This window comes from Typopeltis vanoorti, chromosome 1 (assembly GCF_054136105.1).
Source record: "Typopeltis vanoorti isolate ZY-2024b chromosome 1, IOZ_Tvanoo_1.0, whole genome shotgun sequence".
NCBI lineage: Eukaryota > Metazoa > Arthropoda > Arachnida > Uropygi > Thelyphonidae > Typopeltis > Typopeltis vanoorti.
Genome location: NC_143549.1, coordinates 154,695,045 through 154,718,605, shown reverse-complemented (window position 1 = coordinate 154,718,605; position 23,561 = coordinate 154,695,045). Strand labels below are relative to the sequence as shown.

Below are 23,561 nucleotides of genomic sequence, written 5' to 3'. Positions count from 1 at the left end.
CCTGAAGGTGGATATGGATTGAGCAGTCGCAGCGTTTCCATTGGATGTTGTGTGCACCTCACACACTTTGGTATGAAAGCAAAAGGGGAACATTTCAAACATTGAATGCTGCTATATGCACATTATACATGTGGTTTTTATGTGCTGAAAGCTGTAAATGATTTACTGATAGATTAAAGGTTTATGTGCTGTTCAAGATGTAACAGTTATTTATGGATAGGCTAGATAGTTTCCAGGAAGGGGTCCCTTGTTCAACCCTCTCTCTCTTCTATTCTATGAAAAAATTTCTTCCACTTTAACCTGATAACAACCCCTTACCAACTTAAATGTCTTAATCATATCTCCTCTCTTCTTCCTCCTCCTATTCACGAGGCTTTGCAAACTGCATTTACATTAATCTATCTTCATACCCATACATTCCAAAGATTAATTACCACTTTGTCAATCTTCTGTGGACCATTTCTAATATATCCTCATCACCATGAAAACCAGGTGATTAAATCTCCCTATGCACAATAACCTATATGAGGCCTGATCAAGGCCTTATACAATGGAACCATAATCTATTTCTGCATGTTAATGTCCACCACATCAATGCCATAATGCAAGATGACCTCCGAACTTCAGATAACTGTCCACCACCACTTCCAGATCTCCTGTCTCCTCAATCTCCTCTAAAATTTCTCCATCAAGTGTATACTTTGCATCCCAAATTTCAGAATCCTATACTTTGCAACACTGCACTGGCAGTTTCACTTATTTGCCTGCACATACAATCTAATCAATCTATTTCTTGGCCAAATTGTCTCTGGTCAGATCATATCTGAATGTGATAACTGAACTGCATAACATGCAGCTTACAGCTCAATACATAAAAGAAAAGTGATAACACAGATGTATGATTTATACAGATTCTCTGAGCTCTTTACAAGCCATGTGTTTTCTTAGGTACAGCCTGCAGCAAACTATAAAATGAAGATTTGATAGGCTCCCAAATCCAATTTGATGGATCCTCAGTTACATTAGAATCAACAAAAACAAGACTGCAGATGCTGCTGAAAAGACAAAATCCATATTCACAGTGATTTATTAGTTAAGAGGTTTGCCTAGTAGTTTAGAATTTACAATTTTATTATTATTATATGAATATCTCCACAGAGCGCACAGACTCATCACAGGAGGCCCATTCATGACCAATGGCAACTCACTCCACTCAGGGAAAAAAAAAATAATAATAATAAAAAATCTAGTCCTCATGTCCTTACTAGTGAACTCTTGTCCCAGAGATGATCCCATTTGCTTCCCATTAGGCATACTGAAAAATTCCTCTGCATCAATCCTATACAAATTTGTTCAGTAACTTATGTCTCTATCACTTTTTCCCCATTTCTGCCTAATGACCAATTTTTCCAGCCCACAAATCTTCAACCTATTCTCATGAAGGATCATTTCACAGATCTTCCAACATTGTGGTTACTCAATCTCTGGATCCTCTCACATCTTGATCATTCCAAAGAAATCCATGATGAGATCTGTGCACAATAGTCCAGATAGGACAATAAAACCTACGCTTTTCAGTATGCTGTTCAATAAACAGGTAATGTATGAGCCAATTAGCCACTTTTTACCCTCTGAACTATAACCCAGAGTCCACCAATAAATCCCAAATCTCTAATTTTTCTCAAATAATTAATTTCTTAGTTTAGCAGTATCATCAGTGTAATACATAGCTATAATCTTTTCATCCCAAAATGCATAATCTCAAAATCCACCACATTAAACTGACCAAGCATTTTTTCTTGCCCATATAATCACCCTGCAAGATCTCTCCATCATCTTTATTAACTGTTGCTCTTTTGCAACAATCTGCAAAACAGCAAGAGTTTATGTAACAGAGTTCCATGTAGCTTGTCAAATGCCTTTACAAAGTCTAGCAGTATCACTGTGAAGCCATTTCAAAAGATTATCCAACTGAGCAAATTACTGAGGCATGACCTACCCTTCAAAACACCTACTGTTCTGCCATGCAGTACCTTATTCTTATCCACCATTTCACCCTCCTCTAATACTTTGGCCACCATTCCTGCATACTGTCTGGCAGCACTCAGAAATTAACCAAATTTAAAATCTGCCGGTTGATCATAGTGACACCCTCTTATCTTAGTGCCTCTTTTTGTGCAATGGAACTATTTTCTTTTTATTATCCACTCTCTTGGGATCTTACCAGATAATCATGTTGGAAGCTTAATGGAATATATACAGCACTCAGAAAGGATTAAAACTGATTTTAATGCTTTCAATATTTCGTCTCAGTTACTAAGACATCTTCAGGGATTACAAAAAAAGTAACGTAACACACACTGAAATACAACACAATACTAAGTTAAACACGTGGGTGACTCTAAAGTCCTATCTAAGTGGTACACCCTCTATGGGAGTTTGTAGATGGCCTAGGATGTAAGGTGGGATCTGATAATTAATGTTTCCCAAATTTTGGGAAGTTTTATGCAACTGTATTTATTTAAATTTGGTTGATTTCTGAGTGCTGCTGCAGATTCTAAAAATAGTCTTTCTTTTTTGAATTTACTATGGTGGAGCATGTTGGTTTTTTCCTAGGAGATCCTGTGGGTTATATCCAAAACTTGTATTCAAAATATATATATCCATCCTATCTTATTCAGCCTTTGGAATACATTCATACATTGATGCTGTTATATATTTCTTTGTCAGTTCCCAAGCAGCATTTATTTCCTTACTGCTCAACTCCTCATTCCATACTATAGCTTTAAGCTGTCTCCTAAGCTTGTCATAATCACTAGCCTTATAATTCCACATATATCCTTTCCTCAGAGAAGTCTACATATGGCTAGCTACAATCCAGGTGATCACTTCATGATCACTCTCACCAATTGGAGGAAAGTGTGAAACCCACACTCACAATTACATCTTTTGATGAAATGATCAGATCTAAAATTCTCAATCCTCACGTGCCCTCCTTTACATGCTGCTTGACAAACTCCTTTACATGCTGCTTGAGAGAGTTATCTCTCAATAACTCAAGAAATTCATTTTCCATATTCCCAAATGCTATCTCTTAATTCCAATCTACATTGCCATAATTAAAATCACCCTTCCTTTGTTCACTAATCCAAGTTGGTTATATGTGTTTTTTTTATCACCACCCTCCAAATTCCCTGGCCTATAGCAACATCCAAATAAATATGTCTTCCTATAAACCTCTGCATTACACCTTACTGCCTCATAACCATTGCCACTATTTCCCCACTTTCATATCTACCTTATGTGGACATAATTACCCTCCCTTCTTGTCCTTTCTATCCCAAAAAATACTGTATCCTTCCACTTCTATTTTCATTAGATTATCATCTTCATTCAACCATATTTCACTTATTCCAATGATTTTGGGACGAATAAACTTAACCAGTGAAACCATTTCATCTCCCTTATTTCTGATACTTCTAGTATTTGTAAAGAAATGCAGTAGTTCATTTTCAGGTCTATAACCAGTCCTATTTAAGCCACTTGTGATTTCCCCACTACTACACCTGGCCTTGCCCAATCAACTTTTATCACCACTTACCATGTATATCCACTCAGTCTCAACTTCTCCCACCCACATCGCAATATACTCCATCTTCATATACACACACGCATTCACTGCCACTTTCAACATCCACTCTCCCTATGCCATGTCTCCATGTCTACCCAGGCTTCCCCTGCCACCCTCATTTTCCTGTTCCTATTGTACTAATTATATACTGGATTTTATCCTTTATCCAAGTGTTAGCAAACAAAGTTTGTGCCTGAAGCACTTTCAGGACTGAGACAACTCGTGTTAAAGGTGGTATAAGTTCTCATCACTTGCCTGTCCCATAATGCAAAACACATCTCCTTGCAGACATGTATAATGCTATGCATTAAGGGAAGGGCCACTACCCAGACCAGTTTCGACCTTTATTGAGGTTTTATCAGTTAAAATTCTCCGGATTAGAGACAAGTTTATGGAAGTTTTTTCACTTGGCTATGCTACTAATTATATATTGGATTTTATCCTTTATCCAAGTGTTAGCAAACAAAGTTTGTGCCGTCTGTTCCTCTTGCATTCCCATTCTCTCTTCATCTCTCTCACACTACTACTGCTTCTACTGCCAAGCACTTCTCTCCCTTCAATACCACCCTCCTGATTTTTCACTTCATCTCTTACTTCCGATCTCTTGCATGCATCACACACAGTATTTCCATCTAGCAAAACTTTCTCCAGTTCACTCACTCCAAAGCCATTCAAATGCAACCGATCACATCTGTATAATTCAATTCTTTCCTCAAACACATGCCATACATCCACAAACTGTAGCCCCTTCTCCTCAATACCATTCATGATTTTGGCTCTCGTTCTCACATACCTCAGCGACACACTGACAACCTTTCCCACTACACTGTTATCTTTCACTCTTTCCAATAACCTCCTGATATTTGCCTTCACATGCTCCTTATGTCCACTTAGATTGCTTGTCCCCCACAATCACCACTAATTCTCTTGCTAGTCTCTTCCTCATGTCCAACAACCTGAATCATCCTACTCATTCTCCCTCCTGAATAGCAGACCTTATGGATTCCCTCATTAACTAATCCTCTAACGATGGAATCTCCATACACTGCTATCCTGGAATCACTCATCACCTCTTCTACCATTTTTTTCTTTCATTCTATTCTTCTGTACACTTTCATTAGTTTTTCACTATAAGTCTAATATCAACTCCACATATTTCTCATTTATTTCATTTTTAATAACTGTTTCATCAAATCTTGCATTCTGACAATTTCACTCTGTCACTCCTGCAGTCTCATTACCTCTGGCATCTGGTGGAGCCAATGCCTCGGAGAGTTTCGAAGAGAGACTGTTATTCATGCTAGAGGAGGACTGATATACTGTTAGGTAGGTATCTCTAATGTTTTGCAATGCTACTAGTTCCTGGAGATCTTACAAAGTCTTCATAACTTACTTGCTATCACTGAAAATATAATAAATTGCTTATGTCTATATTTTCCTCATCCACAATTCAATCTAGATATTTCAGATGCAAAATGAGGAATCCAGCTAATTAAAGTATTTATCATCTATAACTTTTTGAGTAGGTTTAAAATATAAACATAAATGCAATCTATTCATGAAACTTTCAATGCACAGCAAAGTGCCAAAGAATATGTTCCAAGTTTAACTTAATAACATTAAAAATGGAGAGAGAGAGAGAGAAAAAAAAAACTGAGAGTTTAAATATGTTATTACTGAGGACTTTCAGCAAAACAACAAAACAGAACAGCTTTCCATAATTTTCAATTAACTAGAAATCATTTTCATCAATTGAGTTTCCTGTTTTTACATCTGAAGGAAGATGCCAGGGCTGATATGTGTTCCATAGCATATAATCAGTTTTTCTGTCTTTTAGTCCATGAATGTTCTAACTCCTAATTGTTATTCAGACAGATAAGTTAAGATTATTATTTTTTTTTTTTTGTTGTTATTGTTGCTTTTAATAAATATCAGAACGTTCATGAACAATAGATACCTCTAATATCACTTATTACATATAAAATCTGTATTTTCTTCTTTATGTATTTCATCATTTTCTGCTTCTTCTTCTGAAGTAGTTTTCTATTTAAAAATACAAAAAAAGTTCATCTTACAGTTCTTGAGTATGTTATTAATATAACATGGCAATTCATGACATGAAATACATGTACAAAGAAATTAAACATCTTCAGAACAAGTTACTCATAGCCATTACATAAAATATTAACAAAAACATTCAAAGCCATATTTAATTAGTTTGAATCATTTCTAGTATGGTTCTACTTTAATTAGGATATATACTTATATACTTAAAAACAATTTAAAAATTTATATTTTCAATGACGGAAAGTAAGTTATGAAAACTTCGTTAGATTTTCAGCAAAATGGGCAACACATTACAGTCACTGTTCAAGAACTAGTAGTATCTTTGAGAAGAATACTCATGATTCCATTTTGCTTCATGCATGAATGTGTTTGCATTCACATAACATAACATAAAATGACTAAGTTGCATTTTTGTTACTAGCACTTTTGTGTTGAGACTAGAAACTAGTAACTACCACATTGCTACCTTCTCTATATTTGTTTATCCTTAAAAAGGATAGGTGGACATGGTATATAATATATTGTCTGCATAAATTATGCATCCTAACTTTAAGGCTTTAACAGAGCAGCAAGAAAATCCTTTTGCTCTAGAAACCAAACCCAGAACTTTAAGGGGACTCCATAGGCTGAATGTGCTTTCAACATTAGATCCAGCATTATTTCGAAGCCAAATGTAAAAACTATGAAAGTTTCGTAAAGTAAATTGACCAGAGAGTTTATGAAAAACACTCCCCAGCATTCACAAGTTGCCTTAGCACAGACTACTTAGAAGACATCTATATATTTGCCTTTTATTAGTCCATTTTGATAAGGTTTTACTGACCTGACAGCTGTTTAGAACTGGTTGGTTCTCTTCAGAGACCAGGCACTGTATCAGTAAAGAAAGGCCTCTGTAAAATTTAGGCGATCCTCAGACCACTCCATATGAGTGATCAAAGGCTCGTCCAATTCAGCGGTGGTTCCACTCAGTGACAGGTTCACCTGAGCAGAATCACTCATATCCCAAGGGAAAGCATACACTGACACAACCCCAATAAAGGCCATCACTGAAAACACCAACCCCTCAGAGACTCGAATTGCTCCCTTAAAGGAGAAACCTTAAGAGAGCAAAATCTCTCATTCAGTACTAACGAACTTGAAATGTATTTTTCACAAGTGAATTCTCAGTCGGTGCATAAAAGTAATTATTAAAATAAAGAGTTAAAAGGCTTCAGTTCGGCAATGCAAAATTATGTAAATCAAGTGGATATTAGATCAAGCATTATTTCAAAGCCAAATGTAGAAACTATGAAAGTTTTGTAAAGTAAATTGACTAAAGAGCTTATGGAGCTTACAGAGAGCCTACTTGTGAATGCCTTGGAGAGGTATTCCCATAAGTTCTCTGGTCAACTTACTTTACTCTTATCAATGGATAACACTACACATAATCTTAAGTAAGAAGAGAGGAAAAATTCTGTTCATGTACAGTAAGTAAGAACAATGTCAAACACAAAATGTAGGGACTAAACATTAGAATTAGCATTTATAATCAACAATTTTTATAACCATAACTCACATCAGCCAAATATTACATGTCTAAGATTTTTCATTCATTTCTACAGGTGACACTTTGTCTATGAATTAAATATATAATCAACATTTTCAACATCTTCTATAGCCATTTTTACAGCCAAAGACAATAAAAACTTTAAATGAAGAGTGCAAAACTTTAGGAACGAAAATCAATTTAAGTAAAACTAAAATAATGAAAATAGGAAGAGATGAGGAAAATATTTCAATAAACTTAGAAAATGATATACTTGAACAAATAAAGCAATTTACATATCTTGGCAGTCTTATTACTCTCAACCTCAACAACACAGAAACAGTAAAATACAGACTTAACTGACTTAAAAAAGGATGGTCTAATATGAATAAATTAAACAAAATATGGAAAAACAACAGCATTTCAAAAAGCCTCAAACTAAAACTCTATAAAACCATTATTATACCTACAACAACATATGGAGATGAGACAAACACTCAATCAGAAAGAAATACAGAAAATCAGAGCATTCAAAATGAAATGCTTAAGAAAAATAAATAAGAATCACGAGTCACAACACAAAAGAAATGACCAAGTCAAACATGAATTAAACTATAGAGAAGATATCATAGCTATAATTCTTAACTAGCAACTAAGATGGTTTGGATACCTCCATAGAATGTCCTCTCAGAGATGACCAAATACAGTCTTGAATAGAATCACTGGAGAAAGACGATCAAGAGGCAGACCAAAAAAGAACATAGCCATGGTCGTTGAAGGAAAGGTCACAATTATTGAACTTCAGAGAGATAACAGAAATGGCCAAGGACAGGGGCAGATGGCACAGATTTCATAGGGGATTCAACCCATCATCTGATGGATGAGAAAGAAGAAGTGTGAGACCACCAGCTTGCTGGTGGTCTTACACTTCCTCAATAAACTGAATGGTTTATTGAAGAAGTGTAAGATGACAGAATGGTTGTAGAATTTCAAAATTTGGTCTCAAAGACATAATTTCCAGGTTATTTAATAGTGCTAATGTACTACAGGTTTACAGTCTTTTGTGAATGAAAGTTGGGTTTCATGAAAAAGTAGAAAATATAAATGTCTGGATAAAGTGTTTCATTTATTTCTCAAAGTTGAGCAGCTTCAGACATGAACTGTAGTAAAACTCAAATATACAAATATTGTTTTTTATAAAATGAAATAGCTTAAAAAACAAGAACCAAACCATGAAGATTCACTGACAGACTTAAGAAAACATTGATTGATTCAGCGAGAGGTATATGGTGAGATTGTTTGCAAGGATAAAAGATCAGAACTTCATGGTGAACTCAGGAAGTTAAAGAGGAAGTCAAGAAAAAGAAAGCATACTGAAAGTTCCTGGAAAGTCAGTTAGCATGTGCCCTGAAAAAATGCAGAGAAAAATATAAAAACTGAAGCAATGTGTAAAACGAGCTAATTAAACATCATGGGAAGACTTTGGTGAGAACATCAAAAATAAATATCAGGAAGGTGACAAAATATTCTGGAGGCTATTGAAAAACCTTAGAAATGGAGGAAAGATACTGAAAAGGAATCAATGATGATATGAAAGTTGAAGTTAAAGATATTCCAGATATATCTGGGGTTACTTTGGAAAGGTTGCTAAATGAAACAAGCAGTGAGCGCACAGTGGCAGAAAACATTTAAGACGAATTTTAAGCACTCAAGAGTATATCATTATTTGAAGTAGAAAAAGCGATCAAAAACCTGACATGTGGAAGGGCAGTTGGAGTAGATATTCCTGACAAGAAATGTTCAAATATAGAGATATAAAAGTTTTACAGTGGCTACATTGCATAATCCAAAAGGTCTGATCAGAGGGTCAAATTCCAAATAATTGAAGTAGAGCTCTCCATCATACCTATGTATAAAAAGGGAAATGAAACAATTTTAGAATTACAGAGGAATTTCCTATATGAGTGTTCCTGATAAGATTTATGTAAGCATATTACAAAAGGCTAACTAAAATTGTGGAAGGGGAAACTTGGAGAAGAACAAGGTGGGTTCAGACCAAACAACGATTGTCAGAATCAGATTTTCACTTTAAGACAAACCAAGTGTGAGATAAGAGTGCACATTACCTCCACTGTTATTCACCATCTATATCCATCATATTGTGAAGGATATGGATGGTAAATAACCATCTATATCCTTCACTAGTAATTAAGCCTGACATTAAAATTGAAGATATTAACCTCACACTTCTTACTTTATGGAGATGCTGTACTCCTAAATAAATCTGGTACAAGTTTGTAGGATTCCCTCACTAAATTGAATACCCAGTGTAATAAATGTGCTATGAAAATCAGAAATAAAAAGACAAATACTATGAAAATAGGCAGGAAAACTGAAACTATCTATATATATATGAAATATATATATAGATAGTTTCATATATATATATATATATATATATATATATATATATATATGAAACAATTATGGAGAACCTATAGAACAAGTAAAATATTTCAGCTATTTAGGCATAATTTTCAGCGAAGATGGCAAATTAAATATGGAAATAGGCAACAGAATTGGTATGGTAAGAAATCAACCGAATAAATGTGTACAGAATAAGAGAGCAATTAGTTAAACGACAATTAATTTCATACAAGATAGTATCTAAACTAATTTTAACTTATGGATCAGAGAGCTGTGTTAGAAATAAAAAACATGAAAGATTTTTCTGACAGCTCTCTGGTGCCACTGAATGTTGAGTTTGGAATGGGTGGAACATTTATTAAGACTGTCATGTTCTATGGATAATGACGCATTCAGACATTTGGGTTAGAAGGAGTCATAGCAAAGTGGAAAAATTCCATTCAGTTTTGGCTGTGTTGATTCAGTCAGTTCTTGATATAGCAAGCTTATTGGGGGCTATACCATATTAGATTAGTTACGTTCACATATTCTTGAATGCTAGCAATGTCACGTTTCTTTCTCATATCTTTATTTTTAATATGATTCTGCCATTAAACTTTTTCCCAGAATTCTCATATCTGTGGTTACTAGTCAATCTATTGCTATATTTCAAGCCAAGCTCTGATAAGATCCATTAAGTTAAAGTTGGTTTCAACACTGTCTTGTATATAGCTAGGTTTAGTGTTCTGACTAATTTCTGCCTCTCTCTCTTCTTTGATTTAAATCTATTCACTTGATTTCCCACCTTATCAACTTGTTTCTATATTTAATTTGCCAATTTCAATAAAATTGCATCTAAATGTTTTATTTGCTTTATAGGTTCTCCATTCAGGATGCAGCTGATGTTTTAAACATCCCTCCCTATTCTCACAGTCTTTGTCTTTTTATGCCATATTTGTTATAGCGTTATTCAATTTACTTAAGAGTTTAGAAGCATAACATCTACAAAAAAGTAAAGAGCTAAGTTGAATATTTCTGATTCTGAAATTATTTATTCACCTAAAAGGACATGTGAATGAAATATATTAAATAACTGATACTTCGTATTCATTTTATTTTAATTTCACTGGATAGTTTGTATCCATGTATTTACTGATATGTAAACATGTCATCATAGCTGATGCAGCAGTCAATGCTACTTTAATTCACAATATAATCATATATAGTGAACTCTCAATAGCAAACTTGTAGGGACCACAGGAATAGTCTGTGATAATAAATTTCCTTTAGAATAACATTGTGTCTATAGGGAATAACATTGTGTCTATAGGTCAGAGAACTATATTTCAGCATGTTGTAGTGATCAAGTATTTGTTATAATGGCATTAACTAGAGTAAATTACTTGTTGAATTACTCGGTGATAAGAGAGATAAGAGATAAGATAGAAGAGATAAGAATAAGAGAGACAGCATGCAATTCTGAAAGCTGACTTAAAACTTAAGTATAGGCTATAGAGTGTTCTATATGATGTCCTGGTTACGCCACATTATTACTATTATTATTAAAGAGACTTCCAGGGATTCAGGGACTCATTGAGGGAGGCCACATACTTATTCTTGAATTCATTCACACTGCTTGCATACACACAACATCCAATGGCAATCCATTCCAATCATGCACCACCATATGAGAGTAAACTCTAGTCCTCTCTCCTTTCTTAGTGGCATTCATTCTCAGCTTCCAAGGATGCCCTCCTGTCCTTTCCCAACCCTCCATAAACTGAAAAATTCCATCAACTGAAATCCTGTATGACCCTTTCAGAAGTTTGCAAGTCTCAATCTTATCACCCCTCTTTCTCCTGTTTGCTAGTGTTTACAGTCTACAAATTCTCATTGTCTTCATAATCAGTATACCAAAATCCTGATATCATTTTTAACACTCTCTTTGCACTCTTTTCACTGCATCAGAAACCAGGAGACCAGACTTATGCACAATAGTCCAAGTGAGGTCTTATCAAGGCCTTGTAAACAGGCAAAATGACTTTCTTATCTTTACATGTCAAAGTTCATTTCAGCATTGCAATTATCTTTTGAGTTGTATTTGCAATCCTTGCTACATGGCACCCAAACTTCAACTTGCCATCTACTAACACTTCAAGATGCATATAATTGCAGTATTTGGAATAACTTTTTTCTTGGCATCTTATCATATGCCTTATCAAATCTGCAAAACCTGAATACAAATCCTTATTATGCTCTCGTAATTTCTCGACTGTTTTTCACATAGTAAAAACAGGGTCTTGACAACTACTGTTTGCCTAAAAACCAGTTTGCTACTCCTCAAGTTTTGTTTTAACAATTTTTCTTTGCTTCACAAGTATTCTTGCATATCTTAATCTAAATACTGACAATGGTTTTGAAGCAGCATGGTGTGAAGTGGATGTTGATAGGATGAAATGTTTAGTAGGTGTTGCTATAGACGTTGTAATGTAGAAGGCAGTGAGAAGGAAATGTCTAGACAAATTGGCCTGGCTAATAAGAAAAGGTGATCATTATGGGAGATTTCAGTTATGGTAATATAGATGGGAAATGAAGAGACAACATCAGGAACCAAAGAGAATGAATTTCTTGAGTTTTTAAGGGAAAACTACCTTAAGCAGTACATAACAGAGGCCACATGTGGGTTGAGGGTCTTGAATTTGATTATCTCATCAGAAGATATTGTTCTGAATAAAGTGTCACATCATCCTCCAGTTCGTGAAGGTGACCATGAAATGATCACTTGGTGTTGATGTTGGTCAGTGATAATGGGAGAATGATAAAAACTGAGGATATAGTACAGGTGTTAAATGAGAGTTCATTCAAGTATTAAATCCTTGGGATTGTAATAAAATGCAGAACTTGAGAGCAGTGGGAATGGAGGAAGAACCACTGATGGTGAGCGAGTAGGAGGTATATGAGGAAATGAGTAAACTTGATGTCAACAAGGCCATGGCACTTGATGATATATCACACTGTATGTCTTGAATGAATGTTTCAGGGAGTTACAGCAGCTTTAACATACATTTTTAATGCAAGTCTTAGAATGGAAAGAATGCAAAATTGTTCTGCTTCATAAAGGAGGTGATAAGGTTCTGTTGCACCTCCTTCGAATTATAGGCCAACCTGTTTGTCTGGAGTTGTGGTCAAGGTGTTGGAAAATCTAGCGAGGACAAGGATTCAGAACTGTGTGGACAGCAGCAGTAGAATTCTCTTTAATGGACAGTATGGGTTTGCTAAAAGAAGTTCATGTATTAGCAATCTCCTTGCTTATTATAACAAGATGACAAATACACTGGACAAGGGGGATACATATACAGTAGTATATTTAGATTTTACAAAGTTTTTCGATAGATTACCATATGACAAACTAGTAGTTAAATTGGAACAGATGGGATTGGATAGTAGATTAGTGTGTAAGATTGGACATTGGATGTCTGAGAGGTATCAAACGGTTGTGTATGGGAAAGTGATAACCCAGAAGAGGAAAGTCACTAGTGGCATGCCCCAGGGTCTGTTTTGGGACTATCATCGTCATCATCAAATTCCTGACATGTACCCTCAAGGGGTGTACAGGATATGATAGTACTATATGAAAAATTTACATCATTACTAACTTCCTATCTATAATTTTCCTCCAAATCAGTCTGTTACTTGTCAAGACTCCAACATTATCAGATCTTATATTTCTATCGTCTAAGGCACTTTGTACCGTATCAATCCACCTATAACTTGGTCTTCCTCTGGGTCGTTTTCCTGCCAACCTTGCAGAGAACACTTGTTTTGCTAATCTTTCCTCACCCATTCTGTTTAAGTGACCATACCACCTGAGGTTAGCTCTGCTAATGCATTCCTGGATGCTGACAATGTCAAGTTCTTTCCTAATATCCTTGTTTTTAATATGATATTGCCATTGATGCCATCTGTTCATGCCTCTAATCTTTCTCAGGACTCTCATATCTGCAGTCTCTAGCTTTGGTCAAGTGTTTTACTTCTGACCCAGCTCTCAGATCCATAAGTTAAAACTGGTTTGAACACTGTCTTATATACAGCTAATTTAGTGTTCCGACTAATTTCTCTCTTATTCCATATGAATTTATTCAATTGACTGCTTACCATACCAGCTTTGTTGATTCTGTTGTCTATTTCCATATTTAATTTACCATCTTCAGTAAAAATTGTGCCTAAGTAGCTGAAATGTTTTACTTGTTCTACAGGTTCCTCATTTACAACACATTCTGTTTCTCTTCTCTAAGAACAAAAGCTGACTTATTTGCAAGGAACTTTTGATATGCTTTCTTCTTTTCCTTCACTGCCTCTTTAACTTCCTGTGTCCACCATGGAGTTCTGATTTTTCTATCCTTGCAGACAACCTCACCACATGCCTCTCTGGCTGAATCAATCAGGGTTTTCTTCAAAGCTTGCCACTGAATCTCCAAGGTTTGGTTCCTGTTCTCAAACTCTTTCATTTTTTCTTTAATAATCTTTGTGTATTTTAGTCTACAGTCCACATCTGAGAGTTGCTCAACTTTTATTTGCTTTAAAACTTTCGTAAATGTTATTCTTTTCAATATGAAATTCAATTTTACTCAAGACTAAATAGTGATCGCTTCCAATTTCAAATCTCTGGTGTTCTGCACCAGGAAGAAAACATCACTATCAACAATAACATAGTCAATGAGACTTTTCTTATTCCTTGCCTCTTCTCTCCATGTGAATTTGTGCACATTTTTATGTTGGAACATGGTGTTAGTAATAACCATCCATGTCCTGAGCAGAAATCCAACAGGTATTTGCCATTATTAGCTTTGCTCTTTTCTCCATATTTTCCCAAAATATTTTAGTATGTCTGACAATCATTTCCTACTCTGCTATTTAGATCCCCAACAAGGACCAACCTTTCCTTTCTCATTGTGTCGGTTGCTTTTTCTAAAGCATCAAACAATTCCTCCACTTCTACCTTAGTAGAACCTTCTGTGGGAACCATAGGCACAAATAAGTCTCATTATTCAATTCCCCATTCTGATATTTGTCCACATAACTCTACTTGAGACTGCCTGCCATTCAAGAAGATTAGCCTCGTATTTTGTGTTGAATACTATGGCTACTCCTTCTTTTCCTCGATTGTCATTTCCTGAATACAGCATTTTGTATTTATTGCTCAGAAAGATCTCACCAGTTTTTGTTTTTTTTTGTTTCAGTCACCCCTATTATGTCGATCTGGTACTTATCTAATTCTTCAGCTAGCTCCATTTCTTTGCCATTCAGGCTTCTTATGTTGAATAAGAAGCCTGAATCTTTAACTCTGGTGATGTTGAGTTGGGGTGTGTTTTCAGATTTGTTCCAGTAGCTGACTTTTCACTGTTCGCCCTGGTTCCCTGGCGAAAACAATGGGTGCCTTGTTTAACTGGGCGATGCCCCAGCCGTCATGAAATTTTGTCATGTTGTACCATCATTTTCTATATTGGTTTAAGCCAATAGGAATACAATTTGGTCGGTTAAATCCCAAATTGCCAGCTCATCCTTGTTTGTTCAGTATCCAGGTGAGGATTGGACATTAGGTGAGAAGGCCTGGTCGGTTCTCCACATTCCTTTAAAGGCTATGTGGAGGTCTCCTCTCAGTTATACAGCGTTTTGGGACTATTGTTGTTTAATTTGTATGTAAATGACATTGGAAAGGGCTTAAATGGTGGTATATATAGTTGTTTGCAGATGATGCAAAGTTGGGGAGAGTTTGAGAAGTAGAGCAGATGTAGCTTTGCAAGAGGACCTAAATACTGTTTGAATGGGTTGAGTGTGTGTGAGAGGATGTCAGTTTAATGTTACAAAGTATATGGTTTTAAAATTTGGGAAGCAGAGATGAGATGTAGAGTATAGGATTGGTGGGAATATTTTGGAGGAGGTGGAGGAGATGAATGATTTGGGGGTTGTGGTGGATAGAGATTTGAAATTTCGTGGATATTTTGTTAAAATTGTAAGGATGACACATTGGATTATGGGAATGATGATACAGATAACACACTGACATGTAGAAGTAAGGATGTTTTGATTGCATTGTAGAAGACTTTGATCAAGCCGGATATGGATTACTGTGCACAGATTTGGTTGCCAGGTTTTCAAAGTATGATGAGATGTTGGAGAGGGCCCAGAGATGACTGACAAAGTTGGTAAGGGATAATTACCAGATTAGCATGGATGAGATTTTTCATAGAATATCTGGAGATGGGGTGAACAAGATGGTGAGGAGTAGATTTTTTGCATGGAGAGTGGTTGATGATTGGAATGCATTGCCTGAGAGTGTGTGAGTGCAGGGACAGTGAATGCATTTAAGTTGATGCATGATGAGCAGTGCAAGTGAGAGTGGGACCTCCCACAATGAATCTCTTGACTCCAAGGTCTGTTGATGACAATAATATTAATCTTTCAGTTCCTCCTAACATCCAGAATATCATTATCTTCAATTTTTGGCATCATTATCATTGCTTATTCCTTTTGCAGTTTGTCATTTTTAAGAGTTTTTAGTTGCAATATTTATGACATTTGGCATCTGCATTTTTTATCAGTCTTGCCATAACTTTTGTTTAGCTGCTTTTACACAAATTCTTAGATTCCTTTATATTCTCACAAGACAGTTGCTTACTTTTATTTGCCAGGAATTTTTATATGCAAAATATAAAAAAAAATATTAAAAAAAAGCTGTCTGATTTTGATTTAAAACAAACAAACAAAAAACAAAAAAAAAAACTTTCATGGATAATATTCATTTTTATTCTATTCACAACTAAATACTTGTTGCTTCCTATTTCAATTTCCCTGCATACTTGTTTTCTGAATCGGCATGAAGATATCACTGTCAACAATAATGCAGCCAGTAAGATTTATCTAAATTCTTGTGTGCTCTTTTTGTGTGAATTTACATATATCTTTATATTGGAACAATGGTTTTAGAAATGACTAGTCTATGTCCTGAATATACATTTAGCAGGTACTTACATTATTATTTGCTTTGCAAATTTCTTTAAATTTTTCCAAAACATTACTACATGGCTTGGCTTGTGTTCATTTCCTACTCTGCTGTTTAGATCGTCTATAAGAATCACCTTTCCTTTTTTACTTTACATTTTGCTATGCTCATAAAATGAGTCAAAAAATTTCTCTACTTCTTTCTTAATAGAACTTTCTGCTGGATCTATATGCTCATCCAATTTGCCATGTCATTGGATTTGAAGCTGCCAGCCACTGTGATGTTTATCTTTGTGTGTAGTAGTAGTGACTACTATAATTACTCCTTGCTTTTCCTGATCATTACGGCCATATATAACATTGTACAGTTATCATTTAGCAGAATCTCATCTGTTTTTAGTCTTTTTCATCTCAGTAACACCAATCATGTCATGTGGTACTTCTCTAATCCTCCTGCTAATTCCACTTCTTTTCCATTGATAATCACTGTCATATGGTATTACAATAATGCATAATCAACTTTTTTGTATTATTGTAATGCTATATGATTTATGTTTTACCACTGAAAGACAGCTAGCCTATCATATGAAATTACTTTCTCAGCAACGTAGGGTGCATAACTTTATCGAATCATGCCCACATTTTCAATCTTTTATTTATTTATGGTTCCTTCACCACTTCATTGGAAATGGCATATTTAAATAAATTATCAGTATGTAAAAGCAAGTAGATAAGTGAGTATCTGATAAGTTAGTAACATGTTACTAACTTGTCACATGTGTGTGTGTGTGTGTGTGTAAGAGAGAGAGAGAGAATTCATTTTCTACTTCAATACCTGGGTGCATTTGTTGAGTTAAACATTTATCACATATGAAATGTCACCAGCAATGTTCATGCAAAATTTTATGAAAGTTAATTCATAGCCACAAATATGGAATAATAAATTTTAAGTGATTATACTTATGTTTAGGTTAAGCCGAATAGAAGATTTTATTTCCTTATCTCTTTTTCAAAGTATACAGAAGGAAACATAAAAGTAAACATACCACATTATTGTTCTTCTGTTGAAATTTTACAAGATTTGCATAGGTACGATTTAATGGTGTCCTCACATGAACTCCATTATATATCTCAGCCAGATCATATGACCTTAAAAACACTTCTTGAAGCCATTTCAGCATACTTTATTTACTGGTCAAGAATGTATTCTTAAGCTAATTTCTTGCAAGAAGGGCAGTCTATATGAGAATAAAATACATACTTTGCATACACAATCAACACTTTAACCACAGCAAACACTGGTATAGTGAACTCATTCCCTATGACTTTGTGTTTAGTAAAAGTTAACTGTAATTTAACAGAAAGAATATAAGTTTTAAAGTACAAGTCACACTGGGAAAAATTAATACGTAACTTAAAAAAAAATTTAAAAAAATGGCATATCACTTTCGACTGCTAATTTAATGCATTCAATCACACAAAACAACAGATTATTAAAATTGTTTAAGAGATCATCAAATTCCTGATGTACCCTCAGGGGAGTACAGGATATCATGATAATATTACATGAAAAAGTTATATCATTGCTGACTTCTAATCAACAATTTCCCTCCAAATCAATCTGTCAAGACTAATATTATCAGATCCTACACTTCTGCCTTCTAAAGTGTTTTTTACCCTATCAATCCAGCTAGACTTAATCTTTCTCTTTTTTTTTTTTCCTGCCAACCTGGCAAAGAACACTTGTTCTGATAATCTTTCTTCTACCATTCCAAACTATTTTTTCCAGATTAGTGTCCAAATTATTTAGTATTCTTCTGATATTGTTTTTTTTTGCAAAAAATCACAAGAGGCATATGGTGCTCAGTTTCTGATATGGTAAGAGGCAATTGCCTTTGCCATCTGTGCAGGACTTGAAGAAAAAGAACACTGTCAGGAGATCAGCTTTATTTTTAGGTGGTGTAACAGCAGTGCCATTTGGATGAGAGAGAGAGAGAAAGAGAGAAGTGTAAACACAGTGAACAAAAGATACACCTGATGGCCTTTGCAAAGGATTAGAAAGCTTGCTTCTATTTTGACAGGAGGCAAGTTTTTTTCAACATAGTCTGAGTATGAAGCTGGGGATTCTTGTTGCAGTCCATCCACCTGTGATGTTGAACAAGAAAAGTGGATAAGAATTTTGGTTAGAATGGAGGCCTTCATGCCAGTGAGGATAATTTTTGTGGCTTGCTCAGAGCAGTATTTTGGGTCAGAATAGCAAAAAGCAAAAGTGAGACCACTGAAAGAAAGGGTAAAAGCTATGGAGATCATTCCACATGGTACCTCTGTAGTACCAGTGGTCATAATGTTGCAACTGGTTAGAGGGAAGACTTGTAGAAGATTGTGATCTTGGTTACTGAAAGGAGAGATGACCTCTAAAGTGTATCTGGTAAGAGAACTGGTAAAAAAAAGCGATTAAGGATTGGGAGATTTGAGATAGTTATCAGGAATTCAAGTAGGTAGGTGTATTATTTGTGTTATGTCACTGTGTATAGCAAAAACATCCAGCTTGGTCGGCAGTGTTGGAAACTGTGGACCAGTTAAGAATTATGGACATTGAGATCATCTAGGAAGGTGATTTCAATATTTGGATATCTGGATTGCAGAAGGCTGAGCTTCATGAATAGGAAGGCAAAGAGCACAGAGTGATTTTTGGAGACCACTAAATACAGCAAATGAATGTTACAAAATGGGGCAAGGAAACCTTGAGCCAGAGGAGGTCAAAAACAGGGGATTCTAAACTAATCATTCTTTAGCAAGCAATGTCAGATTTCACAAAGGCATGGGTGCCAATCCTTCAGCACAAAGAATCACAAAGTGTACAATTTGGACATTGAAGGGTAGTGTTGTGTCGTCCCTTCTTTCTTTATTATATTATTGTGTGTCTTGTATCTCTCTCATTGATATATCAGGACAACTTATTTAATTTTAGCCTTTCTTATTACAGTCGCAATATCAAGTTCTATCGCATATGTTTCTACGTTAAGTAGGTTGTGTCATTGTTATGCGATCTACATTAATAATAAACTTAGCCTTGTGTCTCGCTTCTCTTATGCTCCTTCCTACATAGCTTAACCTTTAAGGTCCACCAGAAGTTTACCCGTTCCCTGAATTCTATAAATTATCCTGATCACTCAGGCAAATTTATTTTTTTACTGCGCCAACCTGAGCCTTAAAGTTAGAGATAGACACTGCCTTTAGGTTAATTATAGAATATCAGGTGCTACTAACAATATAAATTAAATTCCTAGAAACCTGGGCTCTCTGGCATAATTTTACTCTTACTTGCAGTCATGCGCTTACTTTCAATTGGGGTATTCCCACACACACACACACGTTCTTAAGTTTGATGTTTTATGAAGGGTCAGTCATCATGATCAGAAACACATATAAGTAAAGAATCATTTATTAAATTCAATTAGCAATGCCATACAAGTTAAACTGATCAAATCTAATGTTAAACCTCCACCTTTCATTCACTCTCTCAGTCTTAAATCATTTTAGTACTTTACTTCAAAGTATCAATAAATTCAATAACTCCATACATATTACATTTACGAATACAACTCATTTTTGACATTAAGGTACTTTAACACATTTTATAACCTCTCTCGGAATAAACATGACAGAATCTCTATTTGGTTGAAAGTCCTTAAAGTTTGCTTCAAGAAAACATAGTCACTTAATTCCTCACTCTTTCTTTTAATACAAATTTCAGATTGCATTCTCTTAAATGTTAGTCAATTCTCAAAAGGGGGCTAGAACAAGTGAGACTACTTATCTATTCTTTTTCTTCAGTTTTCTGCCATCCTTCGTTCCTTGTTTCGAATCTGGTTGACTCGACCTTATCGCCATGTGGGTTGGATGAGCACATTACATGTGCTCATCCAACCCAGGTGAGCACATGTAATGGACGCTATCCTTCTGCTTAGGTTTTTACATCGATTATCTTCTCACCGCGGCCTGCGGTTAGTCTTGCCGAAACTATACTGCGGTGTCATACCGAACCCTATCGTAAGTCAGCCCTCAGAAATGAGAGCTGAACCGCAAAGAACTCTCGGAGCACACGGAGAGAAACTCAGGAACAAGAAAAAATACGGGGGCATTTACTTCCGTGTCGCGGGTTTTATTTGCTCTCCTAGAGAGCCACCTTTCCGAAGAAAGAGTTTGAAATATCTTATCGTCTCACCCATTGGTCTCCGTTTGGGTGACTTCATCGATTAACATACGGGACTTCTTGTTTCGGGGAACGTATGCGTCATGATACCTTCTAAGATGTGATGCCCGCGGGTGCTTACCCTGATTTTCCAGTATTTAGAGTGATCTTTGCCCTATGTTGTTGAATAGTACGCATTCTTTCACTTACAATATTTCATTAATAATCGCTCTCTTATTTTGCCCCTTTTCCTGACTTACATTCATGCTAGACACTTAGATATGTAGATTCTGGAATGGTGACGTCAAATAAAGTTTGAAGTCGCCTATTTCAGATTTAACAGTAGACTGTAATTAAAGAAGCTACAACTAAGGTTATTGTCAAGTGTAGGAGGTCTGGTCTGGATAACCAAAGTGATGATGTGCGATTATGCCAACACATATGTGGGTAAAGTGGATGTGAAAGTGAGTTTTTTTTTTGTAGGGATTCTGGCATGTTTTGTTTCATACATTATGTTAAGTTTGACTTTTTTGTTGGGATTAGTTTCTGAGGGAGATTCATTTCAGTTGCAGTGTCACTGTAGCTTTCACTTTTTGGTTCAGGGTTAAATGAAAGGATAGAGTGGGGACATGCAGTGAAAGGAGACACTCTTAGACATGTCACCCATTCAGAGAGCGACCTATCTCCTGACCATAACTGTAGCCTTGACAATGCCTCCCAAATACTACTACTCAGATTTACTTTCTAGGCATGACTGGAAGATTATCTATTTTGATAGATAATCTGCCAGGTCATGCCTCCATAGTTAGTATGCTTTCTTATATGCATGGAAACTTCTTACTAATTTTTTTAAGATTTGTGTACACAGGTACAATAATATGCATGCAGGGGATTCTAAATTAATCATTCTTTAGCAAGCAAATACAACAAAATACAAAAATAAAGCACTACAAATCCAAAACAAACCACAATGTGTGGTTATCAACTGCAATAAAAATAAAGTGACTGTGTAACTCGAGTAAGCAGCACTTTGGAGAACAGAGGTAGAGGTATATAGGAGATATATAGGAGAAATGACTTGGTGCACACTACCATGGACACCACATAAATGTGAGAACATGGTTTCCGAAGACCTGCATAGATGGAGTCATCTGTACCAGGATTTAAAAAAAAAAAAAAAAAAAAAAAGCACAAAGTAGCAAGGAAATTAAAGTTGCATTTCATTCATTGCAATTTTGAGGATCATAGCCACTGTTTAATGTAAATCACCTCTAATCCTCAGAACTGCTTCATGAATTCAATAAATTACTTGAAACTTTTTAACTTTATTTCTTCAAATTTCAATAATTATATAAATCATATATATGATGTATGTGAAATGCTTTGAATTTCTTTTATTTTTTTTTTTATCACTCCTGCCATTTTTTTTATCATTTTTATTTATGAAATTCTATTGGTTGCCATTAATAATTTATATATGGCTCAATAAATTTTAGTCAAGATCACAAATATCATCAACATTCATCCAACCAGATGGACAAAAAGCAAAAATAACCCTAAGTAGTGCTTATGCATCGTTGTAAAATGCACTAAATAGGGTGCATATAAGTGAAAAAGGATACGAATTTTCTCTTTGTTCAGTCTCTGCTATTAATGTTTGCAGATATTCCTGAAACTTGGCTACAGCATCCTATAACAAATAAGACATCATAGCATTATCAGAAAAGTAAACCTTTATGAGTTATATGAATAAACATCTTAAACAACACAAAACTCTAATTTATAAGCATTACTTTTATGGGTTTTTTTACTAAACAACTGCAATCTGGTAGTATTAGTCAACTATCAACCAGCTATTCTAAATTACTGGCCTATCGATTATGAGGCTTACATCTGCAGTAAGCAACCAATGATGTAATTATATATATATATTGGGAACCCCCCCCCCCAGTTACTACGGCATCCAATCCCCCGAGTTCCGGGCTGGTAAGCTGGTTCTCCATTGTTTTGAAGCGTCCAACAAATTGTTGGACATTTCCAAACAACGAAGAGACAAAAAACGTGACATAAAAACGTTTCAAATTTTGGCTTATCTTTTTGTGTATATATATATATATATATATATATATATATATATATATATAGGATGCTATAGCATTTCCCTAGCATATAGCTACCCCCAACAGCCATATGGCTGTGGGGGGGGGGAATAGAATAGAATATATATATATATATATATATATATATAAATTATATTGGGGTAGCTATATGCTACCATACTAGGAAAATGATTATGGCAAGAATGGTGGTTTCCCATTGCCTTCCTTGCCATACTGTATTATATGACGGTAGCCTGTGTGTTCACGGGGCTGGTTAATAATATGGTAACTCTACTATTGCAGAGATCAAACATGGTATTTTTTGTCGAGCCATTTTAGATCTGTAATAAAGTTCAACTATTTCAGACCTCTGCTGTGAGGTCTACTCACTATATGCCAAAGATAGCCTATCTTTGGCATATAGCAGGGGTGGCCACAATGTGGCTCGCGAGCCGCTTGCAGCTCGTGTCCACATGTCATGTGGCTCTTCACGATCTACCAGGAAAAAATAAACAAAAAGAGAAGTGGGGACAACAAAAAAGAGGAACAAAATAAAAAAAAACAGAGAGGAGAGAGAGAGAAAAACAGGGTTAATAAAAATTACTGCAATGAAAAAAAAGTTTAATTCGAAACACA

General features: G+C 35.3%; 1 protein-coding gene across 3 annotated transcripts in view; it reads right to left on the bottom strand.

The window, feature by feature from the left end:
* Positions 1 to 5,517: 5,517 nt before the first annotated feature.
* The window catches only part of LOC150110558 (pseudouridylate synthase 1 homolog), a 173,493-nt gene continuing 155,449 nt past the window's right edge, over positions 5,518 to 23,561 (bottom strand). For all 3 annotated transcript variants that reach the window (XM_090394778.1, XM_090394787.1, XM_090394768.1), the window contains 3 exons: positions 22,449 to 22,516; positions 17,678 to 17,813; positions 5,518 to 5,674 (listed from right to left, as the gene is read on the bottom strand). In XM_090394778.1, the coding sequence (XP_090250904.1) occupies positions 5,597 to 5,674; positions 17,678 to 17,813; positions 22,449 to 22,516 (282 nt within the window). In that variant the 3' untranslated portion in view covers positions 5,518 to 5,596. The remainder of the gene's footprint in view (positions 5,675 to 17,677; positions 17,814 to 22,448; positions 22,517 to 23,561) is intronic.